The 23,218-nt window shown below is 37.5% G+C and overlaps 3 protein-coding genes across 3 annotated transcripts; 1 reads left to right on the top strand and 2 right to left on the bottom strand.

The window, feature by feature from the left end:
• Positions 1 to 1,349: 1,349 nt before the first annotated feature.
• On the bottom strand, positions 1,350 to 6,667 carry LOC113669913 (secreted frizzled-related protein 3). The gene is made up of 4 exons (XM_027186000.2): positions 6,024 to 6,667; positions 3,964 to 4,041; positions 3,243 to 3,564; positions 1,350 to 2,720 (listed from the first exon to the last, which is right to left on the bottom strand). Exons 1-4 carry the CDS (start codon positions 6,478 to 6,480, stop codon positions 2,687 to 2,689), a joined length of 891 nt encoding a protein of 296 aa, XP_027041801.2. The 5' UTR covers positions 6,481 to 6,667; the 3' UTR covers positions 1,350 to 2,686.
• A 7,628-nt stretch (positions 6,668 to 14,295) lies between these two features.
• LOC113669906 (sodium channel modifier 1) lies at positions 14,296 to 18,001 on the top strand. Its single transcript, XM_027185993.2, has 4 exons — positions 14,296 to 14,465; positions 14,624 to 14,694; positions 14,948 to 15,036; positions 15,624 to 18,001. The coding sequence occupies exons 1-4, from the start codon at positions 14,415 to 14,417 to the stop codon at positions 16,205 to 16,207; spliced, it is 795 nt and encodes a 264-aa protein (XP_027041794.2). The 5' UTR covers positions 14,296 to 14,414; the 3' UTR covers positions 16,208 to 18,001.
• LOC113669905 (radial spoke head 14 homolog) lies at positions 17,712 to 23,210 on the bottom strand. The gene is made up of 10 exons (XM_089199197.1): positions 22,891 to 23,210; positions 22,307 to 22,412; positions 21,907 to 21,993; positions 21,521 to 21,582; positions 21,032 to 21,181; positions 20,058 to 20,206; positions 19,678 to 19,794; positions 18,528 to 18,639; positions 18,153 to 18,215; positions 17,712 to 17,963 (listed from the first exon to the last, which is right to left on the bottom strand). The coding sequence occupies exons 1-10, from the start codon at positions 22,981 to 22,983 to the stop codon at positions 17,877 to 17,879; spliced, it is 1,026 nt and encodes a 341-aa protein (XP_089055323.1). The 5' UTR covers positions 22,984 to 23,210; the 3' UTR covers positions 17,712 to 17,876.
• Positions 23,211 to 23,218: the final 8 nt, after the last annotated feature.

Raw genomic sequence — 23,218 nt, 5'->3', positions numbered from 1 at the left:
TAACTGAGGCATAAGAATAGTTTCCGATTCTATCAGGAGCTTAATCCTTGGTATATATCGCAAATTGAATCACAGAATTATTTAATTTGATGAAAGCAACCATATATTTCATAGAAATAAAAACTGGGATGTCGTAATCAAGAATTGCACTTGTCCAATTGAGCTTAACGATGCTGCCTCACGATATTGCCCCTAGCCACTGGTTCAGGTCCTAAACGCTCAGATGTGGGATTTGAAGAAGTCGTTTCAAGCAAAGATACTAACAGCCAGGACCCAAGTTATCCAATTCTGCTTGCGTGGCTGGCAATTACGCTTTAAAGTAATCAATAAATCCACCAACTGCGCAAGTTAATCCAATACGGCGACCGCAGTTATATCACAGGAGGTAACGCTGTCTTCAAAGACAAAGGGTTGAGAACTTCAAGCCACTGCAGAGGGTAGTAAAGGAGAGGAATGGGGGAGCCTGATCCCGTTTCATGTACAAATTTTTTAGACAATTCACGCGTCATGTATGTAAAAGGAAAACGTTGCGAAATATTTCTCCTTCTTAAGGAACGAAAGAAAAATTCACGGGTCACGTATAGGGGATAACTTATTACGCCCCACGCTGGTTCATAGATTAACCTTTCTGTGAAGTTCACGCGTCACGTATAAACTATTTGTCACGCTCAATGCAAGTCTTTAAATCACGACAATTATGGCGGTCTTAAATTGTTATATAAATACACAATACCCGGACTATAACGAACTTGGCAAGATTACCAAATACAGTACGCTAATCTAGTTGTTGGTTTGAATTTCCTTTGCAGCTTCAAGGTATAGAAGCAATATTTATTCTCACAATTTTAGAGATTGTCCTATTTGGAGCTCTGATACTTCACCCTTTAAGACACGAGCCTAGATTTCTGCAACTAAAAGATGACTTCATAGTATGCAATTCCATGACGGTGTTCTTAGATAAAACTTCAACTTCCGAGTTACAAGAACTTCCTTGTTTAAACCTATCCCAGATGCGTAGAGAGCGCAGTAAAAGCGAAATAATTTTATATAATTAGTATCATTGTTATTTCGGAGCAAAGTGAGGAAGTCTTTGAAAGCTTTATAAACAGGAAGACCTATGTACTTATCTTTCATGATCACTTTTTGTAAATTTTATTTTCCCAGTAATGGTTAAGCATTTAATCAAGTAATGCCTGGATCTGTTGTGATTAACTGAGTGATGATCTCAGATAACCGATTGGATTTTTTTTCTTCTAAATGAAAAAGGAACCCATTCCCAGACAGGTTTTTGAACTTTAGTTTTTTTTAGCAGTCAATTTGGGTTGAAGGCAACAGTAACCAAGTTTATATAAACAGCAAAATAATATAATGTCTCCAACCTCTTTTACTGACGCGCGCGCATAAACATTTGGCCACAGACAGGGAATCACCCAGTCAGCTGCTTCGTCAGCTTATGAATTTGATTAGGTTCTACTTCAGGAGTACAGCAAAAATTAAAAAGGCTTGAACAGAAAATTCTGTATCATACCTAGTCGAATTCGAAGCTGTGCTAAGCTCTCAAGCAAGCAATCAAGAGGACCCGGTGATTTCTTTTGTCTGGGAAAAGACAGAGTCGTCTCGTTTTCCTGCCGTTTTTAGCCACACTTTCCTTATTTTTAGCCTCCATCGCGGCTGTTCTTTGGGACGTTTTGCAACGCTCGCCCGAACAGACCTCTGGGACATGCCAAGAGCTATGAAGGAGGCTCGCTTCAATCGCAAGCGTCATGTCTCCCGCGCCCACTTTTTCGCCCCTTTCAACTCACTGAGAGCCTAGTAAAGGCCAGCCGAATTCTCGCCTCATAAATCTAATGTTAGTTAATCAAACTGACAAACAAACGGAACCTCGTGCTTCCTCGTCTCGCTTTCTTAGAGTAACTCTTTAAGTTGTACCTTAGGACGAACTTGAGATGGCTGAGCGGTAACACCGAGGAATTCGCATCATGAATAACGGTGCTCGCCTTATGAATGAAAATGCAGAACTCTGATCGAAGAAAAATGCAGAATGAATTCGCAGCATAGAAAAGTCGGCTTAAGAACAGGAAATAACGGATGAATCTTGCGAGAAAATTGTTTCGTTTAGTCAACTAACTATCCACATTCCTCTCTTCAACCGCAGTTCACATATATATATATATATATATATATATATATATGATTTTCATATATTTGCAGCCACTTATTAACTATGGAGGTTTGCAAAAAAAGCGGGAATAAGCGCCCGTCGAAAGTACTTCACATAAAGGGTGCAGAAATTCGTAACACGTGGACCCCCCCCCCCTCCCTCCTCCCTTCCTCTCTTTGAAAATGCACCATTGACTGTCACTGTTATAAAGCTGTAATTTTAATTATCAGCTCCCAAGAAATAAGACTTCAGAGACCGAAGATGTTTGAGCTTTAGCCATGACTTACAACTGAATAAATGGCGAAAAAGGAAAGGCAATGAAGGATTTTGCCTCTTAGCTAAACTTTTTTTTTTTTTTTCAATTTACCTCTAAAAATATGCTACTAGTGGAGTTTACCTTTCAACTATTTGGTTAAGCTAGAAAGGATCCTCTCTTGGTTTAAGTTAGTTTAAATAGTACGTTCTTATGTTTACATCTAAGACTGAATACATCTTTGATTCCTCTTCTTGACGAGTTCTGCAAATTCACAGTTTTTCTCGAATCTCTTTGTTTGGCACACTGTAAGAGAAAAAAAGGAAACGCATGTCTTAGGAATGTGATGCTCATGATAATGATTTCATGTCATGTCCCCTGAATTTTAAATAACAGACAAGCTTTCTGTGGGCCTGTTTCTTGTTAGTTACAGTTTGTATGTTTGATTTATATGCGTCAATCAATTTCAACCTAAAGGTATTGGCTGTCGGTGCTCAAGAGAAATAGACTTATTTAGAAATTGAGATATTTGCGCTACAAAATTATCGCCTGAAGCTGCAAACGGGAAAGTTGACAAATGTATCTAAACTTTATAATGTACAATTCAATTTAGGCATGTTAAAGACATTATAAATTGTTCATAATCTCTTGCCATGTTTCATGTTGTTACCATTTAATTATCTTGTGTTATTGTCTTTTCGTAAGTTGGTTCTTGTTTGTTATTATTGTTGCTGGTGCAGTCGGACAGGGAACTGGTCTATCTACCTGTCTATCCACTGGTCTATCTACTATTGGTGTTAAGTCAAAACAATCAAGTGCTAAGCTTACCTGTCTCTATTTTTTTGCATGGCAAGTTTGCTCTCAATTCTGAGCCACTTTCTCACTTTGCGCATTGTCTCTCCGCTCCAGGCTTCTATCAAGCTAGTGGACGACAGGAGTAGTTTTTTTCTGAGAGCATCCTCGTGTCCACTGATCAGGAATGCCCGCCCTGCCCTAAGAGAGGGGCACGTCGAATTGGTATAACTCCAGATCTCCACACGCCCTTTGTGGATTGGAACATAACCTTGTTTATAAACTTTGGCGGCTTTCCCATGGAATATCGTCTCTTGGTTTTCACGTTTTTCAATCAAAGTTACCTTGAATTTCATGGCTGAAAGATTACAACAGAGATCATTGATGTGGAAGCCTGTGAACCTTTAATTTATGTAAGATAATTTTAAGATCAGAGTTTTCAAGAGAGTCCAACAGCTTTAAAAATCTACTTCACGGCTATTCCCTACAATTGCATTGGGATCGCTATTGCCGATGAAGTTAACCGTGATAAGTACACATATGTTACAATGGCGGCTTTTTCTTCATCATTGAAATCCGCTGGAAGGGTGAATTGTCATTTTCAGTCGAAAAAGCTGAATTAGATCTTGTTTTTCTATATTTAACAGGGAAAACTAATCGTGGTATTTAGCTGTTTTAGTCACCTAACCTGAAGGTTTCGCTTTGCTTGATAAAAAAAACCACTTTTTTTCAGTTTCAAGCATATGTACATTCTTACCATAATCATACTGGCCGCTGGCATAAAACCTGTAATCAGCTGGAGGTCTACTCTCGCACGGAGCGACATTAACGATCTCTGAAATTGGATAAAAAAAAAACGGATGTCTTAAAAATTGATGTAAAAACAAAAAAAGTTGTTAGTTAGTATGTACACTGTTGCTTTGATCCACCCACAACAAACGACATCCGCCCTGCCGATCATCCGTTCATAATTCTTGCGGTTTTCTCCGTGTGTGAAGCTTGATTTTTATTTTTAAGCGAGCTTCAAGGGTATCATGGACGGATGACAGTGTTCCTTTGACTTTTTCCAACAGCTTTGACTCGTGTATGTCCTGTCACGGATATCGTCTTTCCGAGGGTCTGTGATGTGACATATCGGCAATTGCACGAATCATATCTTAAAAGAAACAGCCTAATAATCGAATAAATGCATTCAGGTTTTGGGATAATGATTTAAAAGACGTCTGAAGTAACGTGCCGTTTTAGAAAATCCACGGACCTCGGGTTTTCAGTTTTATGGGGGATAAGTTCAAGGGTAATTTTTTCCTTCTTGTTTTCAGGTGTTAGGTATAAGCCTTCTTGACACTGTCTACAAAATTGACGTTTATATAAAACGTTTGACCAAATCGAAAATGCTTTAACTTTACCTTAACCCTAAAACACTGTTTTTTGGTCTGTTCGAGTTTGTGTTTTTTGTCATGCTTTGTTTGTTTTATTCACTTTGTTATAATTGACCCTATTTGATCCCCACATGATCATTGCGTGAAAAGAAGTAAGCGACAATGAGGTCATAATGGCCGCCGTCTCTATCAATGATATCTTAATAATCATCTGTGGTTATTGTATCTATCTTACACAACACTATCAATCACTGACAAATGAAAAATTTTATCGGGAGAATGCTGAAAAATTGACACTTTCAGAAGAGTTCCGACAACAAATGAACGTAAATCCAAAACAAACATTCCGGATGAGCCGGATAAGAAATTCGCAAGGTGGGCTGTACATTCAGGAAATTATTTCAGCGTATTCATTCATTAAGTACCACCAATCAATTTGCCAACATCCGTGGGATAAATCTTGTAATGAAGTGGGTGTCTCAGGCCTCTTAATGAGCAGACGCACACATTGAAATCTCCTGTTTTAAATTTCAAAGATACTTGCTGAAGGATCTCATCTTATCGTATCTGATAGCGCTTATCTCAGTAATGGAAATTAAAACATTTGTCCCTGAGATTTTCAATGGAGTTTTGAGTCAGATTTTCGACGTGATCTTTTGAAGTTGTTCTCGCGAGAGAATGATCAATAGAAACTTTGTTTTCTTTACGAATAATAAATGAAGAAGAGTTTAATTTTCCAAAAATTAGAAACGATGAATCATTTCAATCCCAGTGTAAGATGTACGAGAGCTATTGCTTTTGTTCACTGATTCCAAATAAACACTCGAGCTTCAGGAAAAAGAATGGTAGCACACTTTGACTCTATGAAATAGTGGTATCGCTCACCGCTGTGCTGTTTACACCCACTCTTCACCCGTTAACCGACTTCACACAAAATGTCTTCACGATCATGAAAACCAACGAAAATAACTTTTAGTTCAAATTTTCCTGCTAAGTGCCATGAAAATTGTCTTATCATTGTTACCTTAGTGTTAATTTCCCTAAAAATTACGCCAAATAGGTCTTGAAAATGATGATGGTCGATTCTTCGGCAAAAATTCACTCTCGGCCACGTCGCTAGTACACACCAGTAACTTCGCATTTCTTCATTATTTCAGGAAGCTGTCTTGTTGAAAATATCTGTCTTACGATCAGCAGCCATCGCAAGCAGCCTCTGTAAGACAGCTTTTAAGATCTTAAAGTGCTTTATCACAACTCTTCGACCTGTTTTCTTGCGGAGAAATGGAGAGAGCATCATTTAAGTCTACCTAGCGGGTAACTTGCGCGCTAATGCTCTTCAACGTAATTTGTTATCTCTGATATCAAAGCCACAAATTGGCCCTTACTGAAAGGCTATAAACCGCGCTTGAAATACAAAACGAATCTCATAATCACTTACTTGTTGGTTTTGGCTCAGCAATGAAAGATTCCGGCTGAATACACACACTATCTTTGAACTGAGGTAGTTCTTCGCATTTCACAAAGCTCGGCCAGTACTGTATTACGGCTGAACAGTCCGCCTTGATTCGCTCGCACAAGGAACGGCAGGGCCTTATTACGTTCTCTTCTTCGATTCCTGGCAAGCATATCGGCAGATAGAAGGAGCAAAGGAAAAACTCGGCGTGTTTGGAGCAGTTCGCTTGCTTCACCAGAGGGCTAAATAGCTGAATGGCTCTGTTGGCTATAAATTCGCTTTGATGACCAAATATGTTTGGAAAACGCGTTAAGTTGTACGGGAGTACACGGCTGCATAATGGATTAGTAATTTTGCCGCACTTCGGCTGAAAACTGAACCGAAATCCGTCGGCTGCGAAGAGGCCCACTGCGAGTAGACCCAAAAGCCGTACAGAATACATGAAAAAAATTTTTTTCGTGGACGAGAGATGAAAATTCACGACTTAAAAAAACTATGCACTTCCCCAAATTGTTTGATTGCTTTTATATGCGCTCGCCTTCGTGAAGTATGTGAAGTACGCCTTAGTTCTAACATTAAGCCGGATAATCAACGGTGTGTTTTTCAACTAGCTAGACAGCCTTACTCTTAACCTTTGCACCACACGGAGATGAGGATTATGTAATGAAAAATGTCGGTTTCTGTGCGTTATCTGAGCTCGATCAAAAGATTGGTCCAAACTTTCCCAAACACTCAAAAGAAAGAAATCAGACAATGGTTTTCTTTATGTCGTGTTCACGATGGCGGGGAAGGATTAACACGCAGTCTGTACAACATACACGATCTTCTAACATTGTACGTGATGATCATTCAACAGGGATCTAAGATTTATTACGATCAGTATCGAAGTACCTGGTAGATCAGGCTTGTAAACAACTGTTTAGTCTTGACAGATGACTTGTAAAACATAATCGTGAACATGACTGAGATTCCTTCCACATTCGCTTACCAGCTGCTGCATGACACTTTTTCAAAATTCTTGCCTCTAACCGAGTTCTTACCGAACTTTCGCCCAAAGGCAAAGTGTTCCCCTGATGGTATAAAGGTGACCGATTCTTAAAGCATTTGATCGCCTTATAACGGTCACTTTGCCTGAAAAGGGATTATCAGAAACAAAATGCCATGGACTTTAGTATAGTTTCCTGGCCGCGTTCTCGAAGATTATGTCTTCGTGCGAGTATCTCCCGAACCTAATCCGGGAGGAGAAAAATCAAAGCTATTTGACTGTGTATCTCAAAGATAGACAGAAAAACCAAGCCAAGCTTCGAAAAAAACCCACCTAGAATCCGATAAAATTAAGAATAAAGCTATCAAAAGATCAAAACATGTTGTTATAAGAAACACAGTACTCGGCAAGTACGTGCCAAAGTCCCCAAACAATATAACCTAATTTGGGCCTAACATGGAAGCATGAGTTATACATATTATATTCTTTTCGTTCCAGAAAGACGATGTTCACCGTGATTGTCCCCGAGATAAGTGACGCAGATGAAAAAGGAATTATTTTCCACATTCTCCGTTAAGTTTCGACCATGCATTGAATTTTTTTCCTAGATTCTTGGTATTTTAAACATGCGTTAATTGGCTTCTTGAAGTACGTCAAGTCATTGCTTGATTTATGAAGACGTGTCTCGTTCTGCATAACTTGCGAGTTAAATTGGTTAATTATGTTTTGCGTTATTGAGGTCCGCGAATTTAAGGAGATTGCAAAGCACACCACTTCATAACGGAGCTGGTTGTTGCAGAAGTTGTGAAGTATTTGTTCAGGAAAACTCACTCTATCCTCTACTGAAAATTCGAGCAATTTTTCAACCTCACGTAAAACTAGGAATTTGCTTTATTTCGGCACCCTGAACACAGACGGTTTTGTTTCATTTTAGCTCAGGGCGGGACATCAGTTACGTAAACAAAATCATAAGCTATAGCCTGCGGTAAATATTTGGTATTTCGAGATTGCCTCCATGGAGAATTTGGACCAACGTTTAAAAATAAAAAGCTCCCGTTTCAGAGTTTTTAGACGATGTGGAACCTATAACGTTTCAATTAACTTGAATTGAAAATTTCTAGATCGCCGCTCGTTAACGAACTCAATCAAACACTAATCAAAAAGTTACGGCGAAGCTGTTGTTGGTTAACTGAAAGGACGATATCTGGGCCAAGACGACGTGAGAGGTTAGACATAAGGAATTGACAACAGGCATAAAGTTGTATCATCGCCGGGCAGGTTCTGTTTTAACGGGAATTTGACTGAAAGACGGCCGCTTCCTAAGCATAAAGATGGCAATGTCGAAAATGATAGTCTCATGTTTGACGTAACGGAATATTTTGCAATCTTATTGTCTAATTTTTCACTTTGAAATTGCAAGAGACATTTTAAAAAGACAAAAAAGGGCTAAGTTAACAATCGATTATCAGTAGCTATTGCCAATCCGCTCAATTTCTTCCATTCACGCGTAGGTCTTCCTAAATTAATCGTTTTATATCGGTTCACACATTTTTCCAGCTGTCCACAAGGATTGAAACTTTATTCGTTTCATTAGGGTAATTGGTTTAAAATCAACTGAAATTAAACAGATTATTGATTGAACGATTGTTCGGATAATCCTGACGTGTTTCGCAGTGTTGTAGTCAACTGTACGCGTGCACTTGAACTCTGTAGTTTCACCATTTTCATCGCAAATTCGATTTCAATCGATCTCCTTTAAAACTCAAGGTGACTTCTTTATTCATTGTTTACATAAATTCCAAATGTGGCTCTTTAAAGGCTTCTCTTAACTCGCTAATATCGATCGTCATTTCGTGGATACGGGAAAGACAATAAAATTTTTAACATCATGCAGGCGTTTCGACGACGTCTTTCGCATCACGAGAAAGCAGAATCAGGTTAAAAAGGTTTTACGAAAACAGAATTAAGTTACCGGATTTCAAAACTTCTCCTCAATACAAGATTGTCGATCTGGTAGCACAGATGACACCTTAATTTTTTTCTTCTAATACCAGTCTTTTATATTATCATAAATATTTCGATAAAATTTGATTTTAAATCGTTGATTAAGACATGAGTTCTCCAGTTTATCCGCTGAGGTCAGTTCGCATCCAAAGCTGTTGCTCAAAATGACTTCTGATCAGTTTTTGTGATTTTGTGAAAACACAAGAGTGTTTCAGGTCTTTAACGTCACTACTGTTTTCCTAAGTCTCTGCTCAAACTTTTACTGTAATTTCTTCTGATATTATCGTAATTTCTGTCCCCAACACTCTGTTATTTTCTCTTACTCCTCTAAAAAGTTGAGTTAATAGCAAGATTCTCTCAATCGGACCAAGATAAACTTGTTGTCTTTTCCGCCCGACAACACTAGACGAAGAGATAGTTATTGTCATTCAATCTTCCAGTGCAACACAAGCCTGACGGTGATGCCGGCTGCAATAATTTCATCAGACAAGATTAAATCCCCTTTTACATCGCGCAATGTGTGGCTATCTTTTGCCGGCAGTGTAGTGAGTGCTAAATTGCACGAGGACTCATAACTGGATTATATACCATCTTCTCTCCCGGACTTCTCCCTGTTGACAGATCCGGCCAAACACTCGAGTCAACTTGTTCTTTCAACTTTTGTGCTCTTCCAACTTTTAGCCATATTTCACTTGCCGCACGGTGGATCCAGCGGCAGTATAGACACATCTTCTAACAAAGGAAAAATCTATCATGAGGAAAATGAACTTATAAATTCCAAGTTCTTTCAATTGGATTAAATGATGGCTCGCGAAGATCAATAAGATATGTTTATAACTAATGCAAAAATAATTATCAAACTTTAAGTCTTTTATTTCTTTGTCATTTTCGGTAACTTCTCTTTGATCTCTTTAGCGAAGCTTTCCCATCGGCATTTTCTCCTTATGTCGCCCTTTATTCCTTTTTCTCTGTTTTCTTGCCTTTGTTTAAAGCAAAAACAACGTCAATAGGTTTAGAAGTTTATTCAAACTGTTTAGTTACAGTTACGATGGATCAGTACTATACGAGGGACTCGCTTTTTCAATGAACCATGCGCAAAACTCCAAAATTGAACAAATTGACATTAACTCTTAATGTAGTTTGTATCAGATTTAAACATAAAGCGCGGAAAAGTTCGAGCCATGTCTCTGATAGGTATCAACCTCTCGAGGCTTGAACTAAGAGGCAACACTGATTGGTAACATGACGTTTCTTGACGAAAAGGTTTACAACTTCGTAGAAACTAGGGATGTGAACCGACACAATCGGTCATCACAAATGTATTTTAAAAAGACAAAAGTTGTAGATGTGGTGATTGTGGCGGTGCATTTCAATCATATACTCAGACTTCTAATCCTTTTAGTTGCCATGTATGAATAGTATTTCGTCCGTCGTCAACTTTAGCTGATGTGCATGCTCCAAAGTCTTATATTACTGGTCTTAATCATTTATATTAGCTATAGAATGGTCAAATGCCTGAGTCGGTAGCGTCATTCCAGTCTGAAAACACTCAGTAACCTTGGCCACGATTTACAGGTGTTGAAGAAGAAGACTTAGTTAGCGTGGCTAAAATGATCAGTCTGCAATTTTTTTTAAGCTAACCCAGATGCATATACAGACTAAGGATTCAAAAAATTAAAAAGACTCTTTCTTAAAAGCTGTCGAGTATCATGTTTTTTGAAGGCTTTGCAAGATAGATGCAATGAAATTTAGAGCACGTGGTATCGCAAGAACAAATATTCAACAAAAACACTCTCCTTGCCAAGTACAAAACGAAACAAACTCAAAGCACTAGTGCCGTCGTGGTTTATTTGCAATATCACGACCAAATATTCGTGCCTCCAAGCCCACGCAAACCGAGAAATAGATACCCGTGGTTACTCAAATCAATTAGTTTATAGAGCATCCTTGACTAGGCTTGATCGAGGTAAGGCCTGCTAATATGACTACACGTGGTAACAATCAAATCCGCGATTTCACTTTAATAACGAAAAACGCAGTTTGTCGTCAGCCCGCAATTAAACAGTAAATTTGAGCTCTTCAAATTCGAGTAATGATTTGAAATTCTGCCAAACTGCAGCTTATCAGGTGGTTAGCTTAGGTAATATATATGTTGTTTTTAGGGTGAAATTCCACCATCTCGTTCGGAATTTTCTTGTTATTTTTTTGGTAGAAAGGCAAACAAATGACGAAATGACCTATCAGAATCTTTGGATCTTTAGCTTTTCAAACATATCGATACTCATATTTATCTCTCAACAAATTCGGCCGAAGCACAATAAGACTTTGCATTGTTCTCGAGTTTGCTTTTATATATTATATAAAACATAATGAATACTTTCTCTACGTGGGTGATTAGCTACGTGCAATGAAATAATAAGATTATAATTTCAAACATCTACGCCTGCATCAGTTAAGATAACGTGCTTCTATTGCACAGGCCTGTCTAGACTATAGGGCCACTATTATTTTTTGCAATAATTGACCATAATTGCATTAAAATAGATTATGTACTTAATGACTGAATGGGAGGGCCGCATACGGATTAAGCGCTCCAAAGACCGTGCGTCATGACAAAGAGCCAAGTAATTTCCCGTCCAACTCGACTGAAACTCAGTCAATGAGTATTCTAATTCATGAAAAATATGTTTTTAAGTTTCGAAATCATGTTTGAACCTAAATAGGTCGCGATTACCTACGTAAAATGGGCGCGCATTGGAAAACAACAAATTTGAAAAGATTCCATACCCACCTATTCTTAAAACCAGTGTTCAAACCATCAGTTAACACCTTTAATTAGAATTAATCTTGCGATTCTTTTTGATGAATTGGAATAGTTCTTTTTCCAAGTTGAACCAACTTATCCATCGTCAGTTTAAAACTGAAATAACCTTTAGCCTGGTATTTTTCTAGCTTCTTGTCAGCTATCATGATAGAGACTGACTTTGATTTTGTCGCAAACATGCACAACTTTATAAGCTGTCTAATGCCAATCGAATAAAGGGGTAAGTTTCTAAAGAAACTGTGGTGCTGCGTCGGTGGGAGAGTATAGCAGGTAATTTAGTGTTAACAACTGAGTTAAAAACGTAAATTAGCCACCGTAAAGGGTAAAAAAGCTGACGTTTCGAGCGTTAGCCCTTCTTCAGAGCGATTGGAGGAATCGTTAGCCCTTCTTCAGAGCGATTGGAGGAATCCAATCGCTCTGACGAAGGGCTAACGCTCGAAACGTCAGCTTTTTTACCCTTTACGGTGGCTAATTTACGTTTTCAACTCAGTTGTTAACACTAAATTAGCTGCTAATGGTAATCGGTTGCGTCAATCCAGATTTTAAAAAAAAAACCTTTCTTAGCTAAACAATAAGGACTTTGGCTGATGTTTTAGACTGAAAAGTTCGCGAGCCTGAACTGATTTATCGGTCAAAATACTGAGAATTTCTTATTTGGAAAAATAGTCTATGACTAAGAGTGATAAAATCTAAAGCACGTACATGGTTGGTACGCATCAATGAAATTCGTTGTTGATTGTCATGCGCCTCAACATCAGTGAGACAAGGCAAAACACTTTTATCTTCATTATAGTTATCTGATCAGGATTTAATTATCTATGTGCATGCAAAACTTCATAAGAAGGGGTTGTCAAATAACTGTGATAACCTATTCGACGTATCATTTCAGATCGAAGGATGACTGAGCATTACCACTGCGAAATAACAGTCTCGGTAAGCTAGCTCAAGATGAAGCTTAAGCTCGGTAACTTTACTAGCAAACAGTCACAAGTATAAAAACTGAATAATCATATTTAACTTTTTTCTAAAAGGCCAGAGGATAATCCCCCATTAGTGCTGACGAGACCTTACTCGCACGTTAGTAGCAAAACGACCCGAGCTTGACAGAAAAACACCATATGCTAACCTAACTTGCAACAATAACATCAATTCCAAACTCTTCATATCCATGAAACTAGTGTTAAGGTTATCATGGTGATACATCGTTTTACGTTAAATACCAACCTAGTTCAAGTAACTGTAAAGTTTGGGTAAATTCCAGCTTGGAATTTTTCACATATTTACATATCAGTTAGATAAAAATGAAAAATGAATTGTTCACTCATGAAAAAGAGGCTCTGGAGCTGAAGAACGTAAAGAATTTCTGGAAAAGCAAATTCTGCATTGTCAGTTGAAGAGCCATAGGAATTCAAATGTTATCATTTCCCTCCACCTTTTTTTCCTAAGGAGCGTCACGCCTCTAACGATGTATCAAACGAATGAATAAGTTAAGTGGCGACCTTGCATAGAAAAAAACCTACAACACAACAACAACTACAACAAATATAAAAAACAACAAAAGAAAAAAAAAAGAACAACGACAGCAACAACATTTTTATGATGAGTACGCCCCTTGAGGGAATTTCAAGAAATAGTCACGGGAGATTAAGCTCTCTCGGAACAGAGATTGCGAACGTGAACAATTGCGTGGGTAATTATTGATAACTAAGCCAAAACGCCAGAAAATTCTTGAGATAAACTCACTCAGACTGGCACGATAGGAAACTAAAATGTGCGAAATGTGCTCTATGCCGGAAGTTCATATATTCTGCTACGTTCTGCCATCAAACATATGATTTCATTACATGATAATAGGGGTGATGTTTAATGACGGGGGTAAAAGAGTTCACTCGAATGTAAGTTGACTTTTCTGATTTCTTTTAGAGATGTTAAAAGTACTCGATTACTTGATTAATATGATTTGAATCGTAATTCGTTCCAGCAATGCTCAACGTTTTTTCGTTTTTGCTTTTGTTTTTTTGTGTTTCGGTCTCTCACTTTCCTTAAGTTTGGGTCATAATTTGTTTTCATGATGATCTTAACGTAAAATGTGTTGTAAATGTTTGGTTTTTTTTATCGAATATCATTGTTATAAAATTCTGCAACTCATTAGATATCAATGCGTCCTCATTTAACTCCAGGCAATGTAGAATCGGTCCTCTCGTGGTTTCAGCTCATCTGGCCGGCTTGTCTTCGAGTTCTTAACAATTAAAACTGGGAGTGTTGGTTTTACAGCCGTCGATCGTCAAGGGAAATGATTATGGAATGACTGGAGACGAATATTTAGGGATTGAACCAGATCAGTGCGTTTTTAACAGAACGTACTTGATTAATGAACATTCTGCTATAGGATTTATTTCACACTGGATACACCACAATATTTATTATAATACGCAAAAGCGCTAACACAAATATACGCGGGCGTTAACATGGTGGACGGTAGTGAATACGACGAATAGCGCTCCGACAAGTGGATATAATCACAAATTCGTACTACTTGAGACGAAAACTTCTAAGTTTTAAAATGTCATTTAAAAGAGTTGGCGATGACCCCACTGCATTAAGAGTACAAAAGGTGCGTAGACTCGTGAAAACGTTTTTCTTTAGTAATCAAATTCCTTCTCGACACTAATCTTTAATTTGGGCCTAGTGAACAGTTTGCCAGGCCGAAACATAGGCGATAATACGAAAATTTCCATTGATTGTGAATTGCATGTTCTTACTCTGTCTTAGAGACAGCGAGTATCCGAACTTTTGTTGGAAGAAATTCCCGAAGACGAAGCCACACTCACGAAAAATGGCAGGTAACAATTATCTTTTAACTTCCACTTGATAAGCTTAGCTCTTGAGAAAACATCTTCCTCAGTCCAACGGCTAAACTCAGAATTTACCATCTACGTATAGCTATACATCTTCCTCGATCTTTCTCGACCCACGACGTCGAGCTTTCGAAATTCCTGATCCTAGCGAGCAGGGCATGCAGAACACTTGTATGCATTGATACAAGTATTATTAGTCTGTTGGAAATCTATTTTAGACTCGTTTTGCTCTTTCTAGGTTTGCCTGTCTCGTTTGTAAACACTGCCCAGTTTTTGACACTGTTGCTGTACTGAGAATTCACAGGCAAGGGAAGAAACATTTCTCATGTAAGTGTAAAAATCAAATCAAATCAAATTAAATAGCATGAGATGATAGAGAATTTCATGTTAACCAGAATTTGTTTGGTTTAGTTCTGTTTATAATTTTTGTTTGTTTTTTCCCTTCATTTGTTTGTTTGCTTTGTGTATAACTGTGGTGTATGTTCCACAATCACAAAAAGTCTGTTGATAAGGGGAGTTTATTTATAATCATCATGAATTTTACATGTTTTTCAGGCAAACGTCTTTTTTCTCTTTCCTAAAGCTGTCATTTTGTACTTTATCTACCAATCACAGATTAGTAACCTGTAAATTTCTAAAGAAACTTAAGTGCTACATCAGTGGGCGAGTATAAATTAGAACGTTTGGTGTTATCAACTGAGTTGGTAATGTAAATTGGCTACTGTAAAGAGCTTCAAAGCTGATGTTTTGAGTGTTAGCCTATCTTCAGAGCAGATGGTTGAATTGTGGGTTGTGTGTGTGTGTTTATATGCAGAAAATGGAGCTACTTTCTTGTATTATCCTATTTTGTATTTCTAAAAGATTTATTCAACTCCACAACAATTACTTTTGCTTCACTTCCCTTTAACTTCCAGATGCCAAAATAAGACTTGAGAAACTGATGGAAGATGCTGAAATACGGCAAAAGAGAGAACACATGAAATACATGGAGAAGGTTATGGATGATGCCAATGAAGATGAATCACCATTGCTGAAGATTACACAACAAAAAAAAGAGTTGGCCCTTCAAGGCTCAAAAAGCTCAATAAAACATGAAGAAAGCAAAGAAAGGACATCAAAACAGCTGCCTTTCTTTCAGCGCAGAAAGCCCATTGACCTGGACATCTGTAATGACAAACCAGGTTATAAACATGTGCAGAGGACCGAATCAAGCAAAAACTTGTCAAATTCAGTGAAGGACTCGGAAAGCAATCATTTTGAGAAAACTGAACAATCCATGAAGCCATCAATTGATACACCTGGCCCAAAAAGTCAGAAAAAGACACCGTTAAGTCCTGGTGAGCTGGCTAAGAGGAAACACTTTTCTCGCCTCCGACAGGCTGGGTGGATCATGGGCTTGGATGGAAAGTGGCAGAAAGATGAAAATGCAGAGTTTGATTCTGATGAAGATGAGCCACCCCCACCCCCACCATCATCATATGATTTAACATCAACATAGTAGTAAAGAAATTGTCAAGCTTGCAGGGTTCTCAGTAGAATTTTGTACAGCCGTTGCTTTGGTAGTTACAGGCGTAACCCTAACATACATGCCCTTTGGGCGTGTAACTTGGGCCCATAGGGCCCAAGCTGCTAGGGGGTTCGGGGGGCATGCTCCCCCGGGAAATTTTTTATTTAAGATGCTCAGAAATGCTTTTTCCTTCATTTTGGGGGCATATTTTCTCATTTTCTCCAAACAAGTTTAAGTACATTTTGTAATCTGTTCAGTGGCTTTGAACTACGGAAAGTTGAAATTATCTCTTATCAAACTGAAAACTACACTGCAATATTCAATGAAATATTAACCTGCAATAACAATGCTTTGCTTTCTGAGTTAATGGAATTCATTTTACACAAAAATAATTATTAGGTAACCAGTCCTCTCCAAATGGGGGCACCCACTTACAAAAACTAATTCTCAAGGCCACACTGACCCAGTAACTGCTATATATCTAAATGAGAAAGAGTATAAGATAGCGCAAATATTTGTTTATGAATGAATCGGCCATGTTTTTGCACGTGGAAAGACGACATCTGCGAGAGGCCTGGGTTCAAATTTACAAATTCAATATGGCGGCCATATTCAACGTTGCTGAGACGTGAAGCGATTGTTCGGTTATTCTATGGTCTGCAAAAAGGCTATTCACTTTGACAACTAAAACCGAAGAAAGGTACATTGCGAAAGCAACTAACAGTCAATAGTTTACCCAACAATTTACTCAAAAAGCCGTTCTTTTATTTGCATTTGATAGACGAATTGATCTACTGGTTGAAGCACTTTGACAGCCGTAACACTTACCTGTGACACCCGTGACAGGTGTTACGGGTTACGGGTTCAACTGAGAACCCTGAGCTTGGATATACCCCTCCCCCTGAAAAAATGGGAAATATTAAGATCTTGGTAGATACAATATGCTAGAGAACATATAAAGCTAGTGAGAACTCTAATTGAAAGGTTTGAGGCTGTTATTAAAAGACCAGATGCACCATTGTAATTTTACACATATACATTTTGTACACTTAAGTAGTATTACAACATAGTTTACTGGTTCATACAGGAGTCGATAAAGAGAAATGAAGCTTTGTACTTATATTTTGTGCATTACCCCCTTTCTCAGAGTTTGCCAGCTACCAGCATCAGTTTACCATGAAAGAAGAAAGAAAATTTAATATTTAAGGCATTAGGCCTTTCTCAGAGTTTTCCATATCTGTCTACCAGGGTATTTGCTGCAGTGTTTTAATTGGGCACCATATGCAGGCCTTAATCAGTTAAGTACTGTGTTCTTCCAGTTGTAACATTCTTGCATGCTTTATTCCAAAATGACTTTTCACTTTTTTTTTCATGAAATTCTTTAAATTTATAATGCATGCAGCTTTTCAGTTTTCATGAACTATGCCATTTTTTAAACATCATTGACACCAAATTTCAATCAATTATTGTTTATATTAACAATTTTAGATTACAATGATTGCAAACTAGTTTTATTTGCATTTTTCTGTTTTAAAAGACTGCAGACATATTGTATAAACAACATGAAAGTAACTTTACAAAGAGACTATATACAAAATATTTATATAAAGTACAAGTGTTTCTTTTTGTATCAATATTAAAATTAATTGATATTAATCAATCAAGGCTTCCAAGTGATGACTTGAACAGCTATCTGTGCAGCCTTTCTGACTGCTGGACTGTCATGATCCTGAATAAGCTTGGATACCTGTAAAGAAATAATAATTATTAAAGTCACTTCTTGAATAATACTGAGTCAAAATTGACTAGATTGATAACCTAAAGATTCAAAATGAAAGATGTAGACTCTGCTATCAAAGTTAAGGTTCATAACTATAACAGAAGTGTACAAGTAGACAGTACTTGTTTATTTAAAAATATGCTTGGAGACTCTTACCTCATTAACTGAAGCCAGCAGTGTTGTTCTGCCAATAGGGGCTTCTGCAAGAGTTGTGATAGCCTGTTTGTACATCATAAAAGAAGCAGAGTAACAGTATGAAAAAGAAGTTACAAGAAGATCAAACAAGTTTTAAAAAGTTGCTACCACTGTTCTCAATTAGTTACTTATACTTCTAGAAGATCAACCAATTTGTGAACAAATTTTTTTCTGGTTACACACATTGACACCATTTGTGATACACTAGTAAAGAAATTCATGGTTACATAGGAAATCAGATAACATTTTTGGAGACATTGGAATACTTATGTAGACATTGAACAAAGATGAGATACTGCACATTACAACTTTACATAGTAGTTTACATACTGATACCTTAAGAGCATTGAGTCTAACTTCCCTTTCAGGGTCGTCTAGCAATTTCACAAGGTTAGGAATCGCATTCTCCTCTATTGCTGCATACTTCCCTTTAGTTGTTATTGTAATTCTGAGAAGGATCAAGATGATTGTGAAGAAAACAACAGTTTCAGCCTGTAACTCAAAAAAAGACAACCATCTACAATACACTAATATTACCAGCATCATGTATTTTCCACCTGTAAATCTGTATTATCCTTTCTTTCACTTTTCACTAGTCTTAAGCCTGTGCTAATCAGTGGATTAATGAATGCCATGCCAAACTAAATTTAAGAATCAAGGGGGTAAGTTTCTAAAGAAACTGTGTGGTGCTGCATTGGTGGGAGAGTATCACAGGTAATTTAGTGTTAATCCTTTAACTCCCAGATTGAATTTGTAATTCTCCTTACTGTCAACCATAAAATTCTTATAATGTTAGTTCAGAGAATTTAGTATGGGATTGACTAATCATCCCCAAATTGATATTTTTCTTTATTCTCATCACTTATCTGGTTGATATTGTATTGATATTGTAAGGAGAAATTCTGTCTTGGTCACTCATGGGAGTTAAAGGGTTAACAGCTGAGTTGAAACGTAAATTGACTACTATAGAGAGTTTAAAGGCTGATGTTTCAAGTGTTAGCCATTTGTAAGAGCAATTACGAATCAATTATTTAGACATGGAGGATGTTGACTTCAGTTTTGAGTGATTTACCTACATGTAGCTCATATATTTTTACTCATGGGTTCCAAAAAAAACAATAACTTTATGACCTAGATCAGGGCCACATGACATTATAATTGTTCAGTAACTTAAATGCTGTTACCCCTAGAAACTCTATTTCAAATTACTTTTGGCATAATGAGCTGAATTCATAAAATTTCTATGGAATGCTCATCACTGTCAGCAGGATGGTTGGAAAATTATTTCTTTTTTGACAATAATTTCAAATGATTTTAAGTTAACAGAAATACATGTAAATTGCTTAGAGTTGAAGGTTGTAGACAGTCCAACCACTACTGCATCACATTAATTGTAGATAGGTGTAACAGTCGATTGTACCTGTCAGGAATAAGACCTTTTCCAATACATTCAGCTCCTCATAAATAAACAAAAAGTTTAACTTACGTCATGATAGCACCAGCAGCTTGTGCTCTTGCGTCAGTGTTATCATCTTCAAGAAGCAACACCAGTTCAGGAATTGCTCCAACATCTACTGCTTTGTCCTTGCCATCAAGAGGAAAACTGTCAAATTTAAAGGAAACTTCTCATTTCAAAGACATTGCAGCTTATAACTGTGTTAAACTTAAGATTTGTTTTCACCTAGTAATACAGACTAAACAGTCAGTTACTGTGCTTTTAAACAGCAAGCAAGATTCAAGGACTTGTGAATGCAGCTGATTTGGAGTCGGTGCACTGAAATATCATGTAATACGCTGCCCAGGGTCAGTTCTAGACCTCTCAAGAAATGTGTTGATAAAAAAAGAAATACACTCATGTCAATTTACCTTAAATCCATGACATCCCTGGCAGCTTTTGCTCTGATTGCTGCTGTCTTGTGGGACAGTAATTTTGTGAAACTCTCCATTGCTCCACTATCTAGTGCAGACTGGGTTTCTATTGTCATACAGTAGTGTAAGGTGTCTAAAATAAGTTCCTAAAAGGGAAACATGCCAGATGTAACACACATGCAGGTATGTGTAGACATCATTGAAACACTTATATATTGTTAACAGAACTGGACGGTACAAGGTCTGTAGTCTATACACAAGTCTAGGTAGCCACAGAGGAGGACTGAGTTCTCTTCTGAGCAGCAAGAAGCTGACTTTAGTGTAGAGGTCAGTGAGGTAACTACATGTTCATGTAAGCTACATGTGTACAGCCTGTAGCATAGCTGTCAAGGTATGGCATACTTGTGAAAATGTCATGTACTTATCAAATAGTTGTGACAATGTAATTTTAATGTAAACTATGCCAACGAATACCCTCCCTGAAACCACAGGCCCAAACTAAACCCCCTCCTTCCAGAGACATTTAACTTCATTTAATTGGAAATGGATAGTATTTTCTTGTCTTTCCTACAAATCCATAGTCTCCTTCACAAGATATCACCCCCCCTCCCCACCTCGCACCAAACTTAATATTCTAAACAACAGGAATGCTAGGGAGATACACTTGTCTGTACATTGTATGCAAGTTTACAGGTAGGTAATCACTATGTGACTGGGTCTAAGCATGCTAAAATTACAGCCTATGCCTCGATTAATGTCATTATTGTCACCATGAGCAATTTCTTAAGTTAGACTGAAACAAATTACAACATCTAGTTCTATGCAACTGACTTCTGAATAGAAATGAAGCTAAAGTATTGTACATTCATGTCAGTCTGGAAGCAGAATGAGTAAGGAAATTTTTTTAAATTCTTTATTAGTATTAATATGGCTTTATTGGCATGCTGAAATAATTTCATGTTTTTCCTAACCTTGATCTCATCCTCTTCTTTGAGAAGTCTTCCCACCAAAACGGGAACAAGCTTTGCATCAACAACTCCCTCAGTACCTGGACTCATGTGTACACACATCTCTATGGCCTTATGAGCATTCCTTCTGGCCTGATAGACGTTGTCATCAAACTATAATTTGCAATAGATTCATTCATTCAAAGACTGGTAAAATAATGATACATCCTTACAAGCACGCACCTTTGTACAGTATACAGTCATGAAGTACACAAAATTAGACCTATAAATAATAACATGAAGTTAATGACTCAAGATCTGCACTGAACCAATGAGTCCATCTACTGGTTGTACTCATTTAAACATGTAAGTCTCAACTCAGAGTTTTTTTTGTAATGAAGGTACATATAAAAAGAGAGAAAAAGGACAAATAAGTGAAAGCTATGCCTTTAGGGTTCATTTTAAATCTAAAAATATAGCATTTCAATTCATTTTTTTCACATAATAACTTACCAGTTCTGATAATGGTACAATCATTTTGTGATCCACAAATGCATCACGTCCAACTGCATGACCTTCCAATTTGATTAAGAATCACAATAGTTTAGAGTTACAGTAAGTCTGGTAATTTTCAATTTCCTGTTCCATCCCTTCACTTGGTAAACAGCTGCTTCTGGCACTGTATGTAAATTACATGTACCCGTACCCTAACAGGTCACAGTATACATGTAAGTATGGATAAGTAACTACTGAAAGAAGAGAACATGTACCACTGTGTGTTAAAATTCCATAGACTACCATACAATGTTCCAATATGTCCCATATCATTGTAAACCTCAGCTCACACAGATACTTCCAAGAATAAACATACATATTAAACTCTTTTGCACTGACAGTACCTGCAATGATGCTTAGCACTTCTGTTGCTTTATGCCTCACTGTACCATCAGAGTCTTTGAGCAGAGCCTTTAAACTTGCACCAACACCTGCAGTAGATACATTAACACTGATGAGACATTATATAATGGGTCACACACAGAAGTTCTAGATAAATCTACTTAAACACAGAAACATTGCTCTGTTTCTTGAATAACACAAAGCTGAAAGTGGAAAGAACAGAAGTACATGACTAGCAACTTCATTATGGAAACCAAGATACCATTCGAACAATATGAGCCACAAGACCACTGTAGTAGACAAGAATGTGGTACCAGAATACACAGCCGTGAAGAACACAGAGCTTTTTTCCATGAAGAGGCATACTTCAAACATCCAGTTCAAGTTATCAGTCCCACTTACCAACTCTCAACCCTTCAGATATATGTTCAGGATTGTGCATCACATCACAAAGTGACATCAATGCCCTTTGTCTCGTCAACAGGTCAGGACTGTTAAGTTCACGGTTCTAAAAGAATCAACATATTAATCAAGCCTTTCTCCTTTGGAGAAATGAATCAATAAATAAGCAAGTCCAATTAACCCTAATTATAGAGCACAGTGATAGAGTACTTGATCGAAGAGGATTATTAATAAAACAGTCAATCACAAAAACGTTTCCTTTAAAATTATTACATATACAAAACAGCTACTGGTAAAATTTCCGCACAGCCCCATACTATTGTAAAACAAATCTGTTTTCCCAATGGCGATGTATTGTTTTATTCATTGTTTTCTCTATCCAAGAACTGAATGCATAATGTAGTATGGGGCTGTGCGGAAATTTTACCCAGCTACTTAACGTGCAGGCCTACAGACGAAAGTTATTCTGAAGTGATGCGAGGTTCTAAGCCAACTAGGGGCACGTTCGATTCGAGTACGATCGACAGGTCTAAAAATTGTTATATGCACTGCATTAAATGATTAACGATGTGATGTATACTCACTAGTTTGGGTAGTGCACGGTCCCCATAGGCAAGACGTGCTTTCGTAGGATCTATGTTTGGGGGTAACTTCATGGATATGACAGTATGAGCCATATTTTATCAGTGATAATTCGCTCACGATATAGTTCAGTCTCCACAAAACAGAAATGGCGGTCTAACTGTTGCTAAGTAACCACTGTGAGACCCAGTCCTTTGTCTTGTCTTCTGTTTTTTTGTCGTTCCCGGTCCTTTCCTCGGACATAGCAAAAAAGGAGGGTTTTCGACTGCATGCAAATTGTGAAAAATTGGGTAGAAATGATCCTTATTCATGCTGGTACATTAACACGAC

Source organism: Pocillopora damicornis, chromosome 3, assembly GCF_964200805.1.
Source record: "Pocillopora damicornis chromosome 3, jaPocDami1.2, whole genome shotgun sequence".
NCBI classification, from domain to species: domain Eukaryota; kingdom Metazoa; phylum Cnidaria; class Anthozoa; order Scleractinia; family Pocilloporidae; genus Pocillopora; species Pocillopora damicornis.
This window is presented reverse-complemented; position numbering and strand designations above follow the sequence as displayed.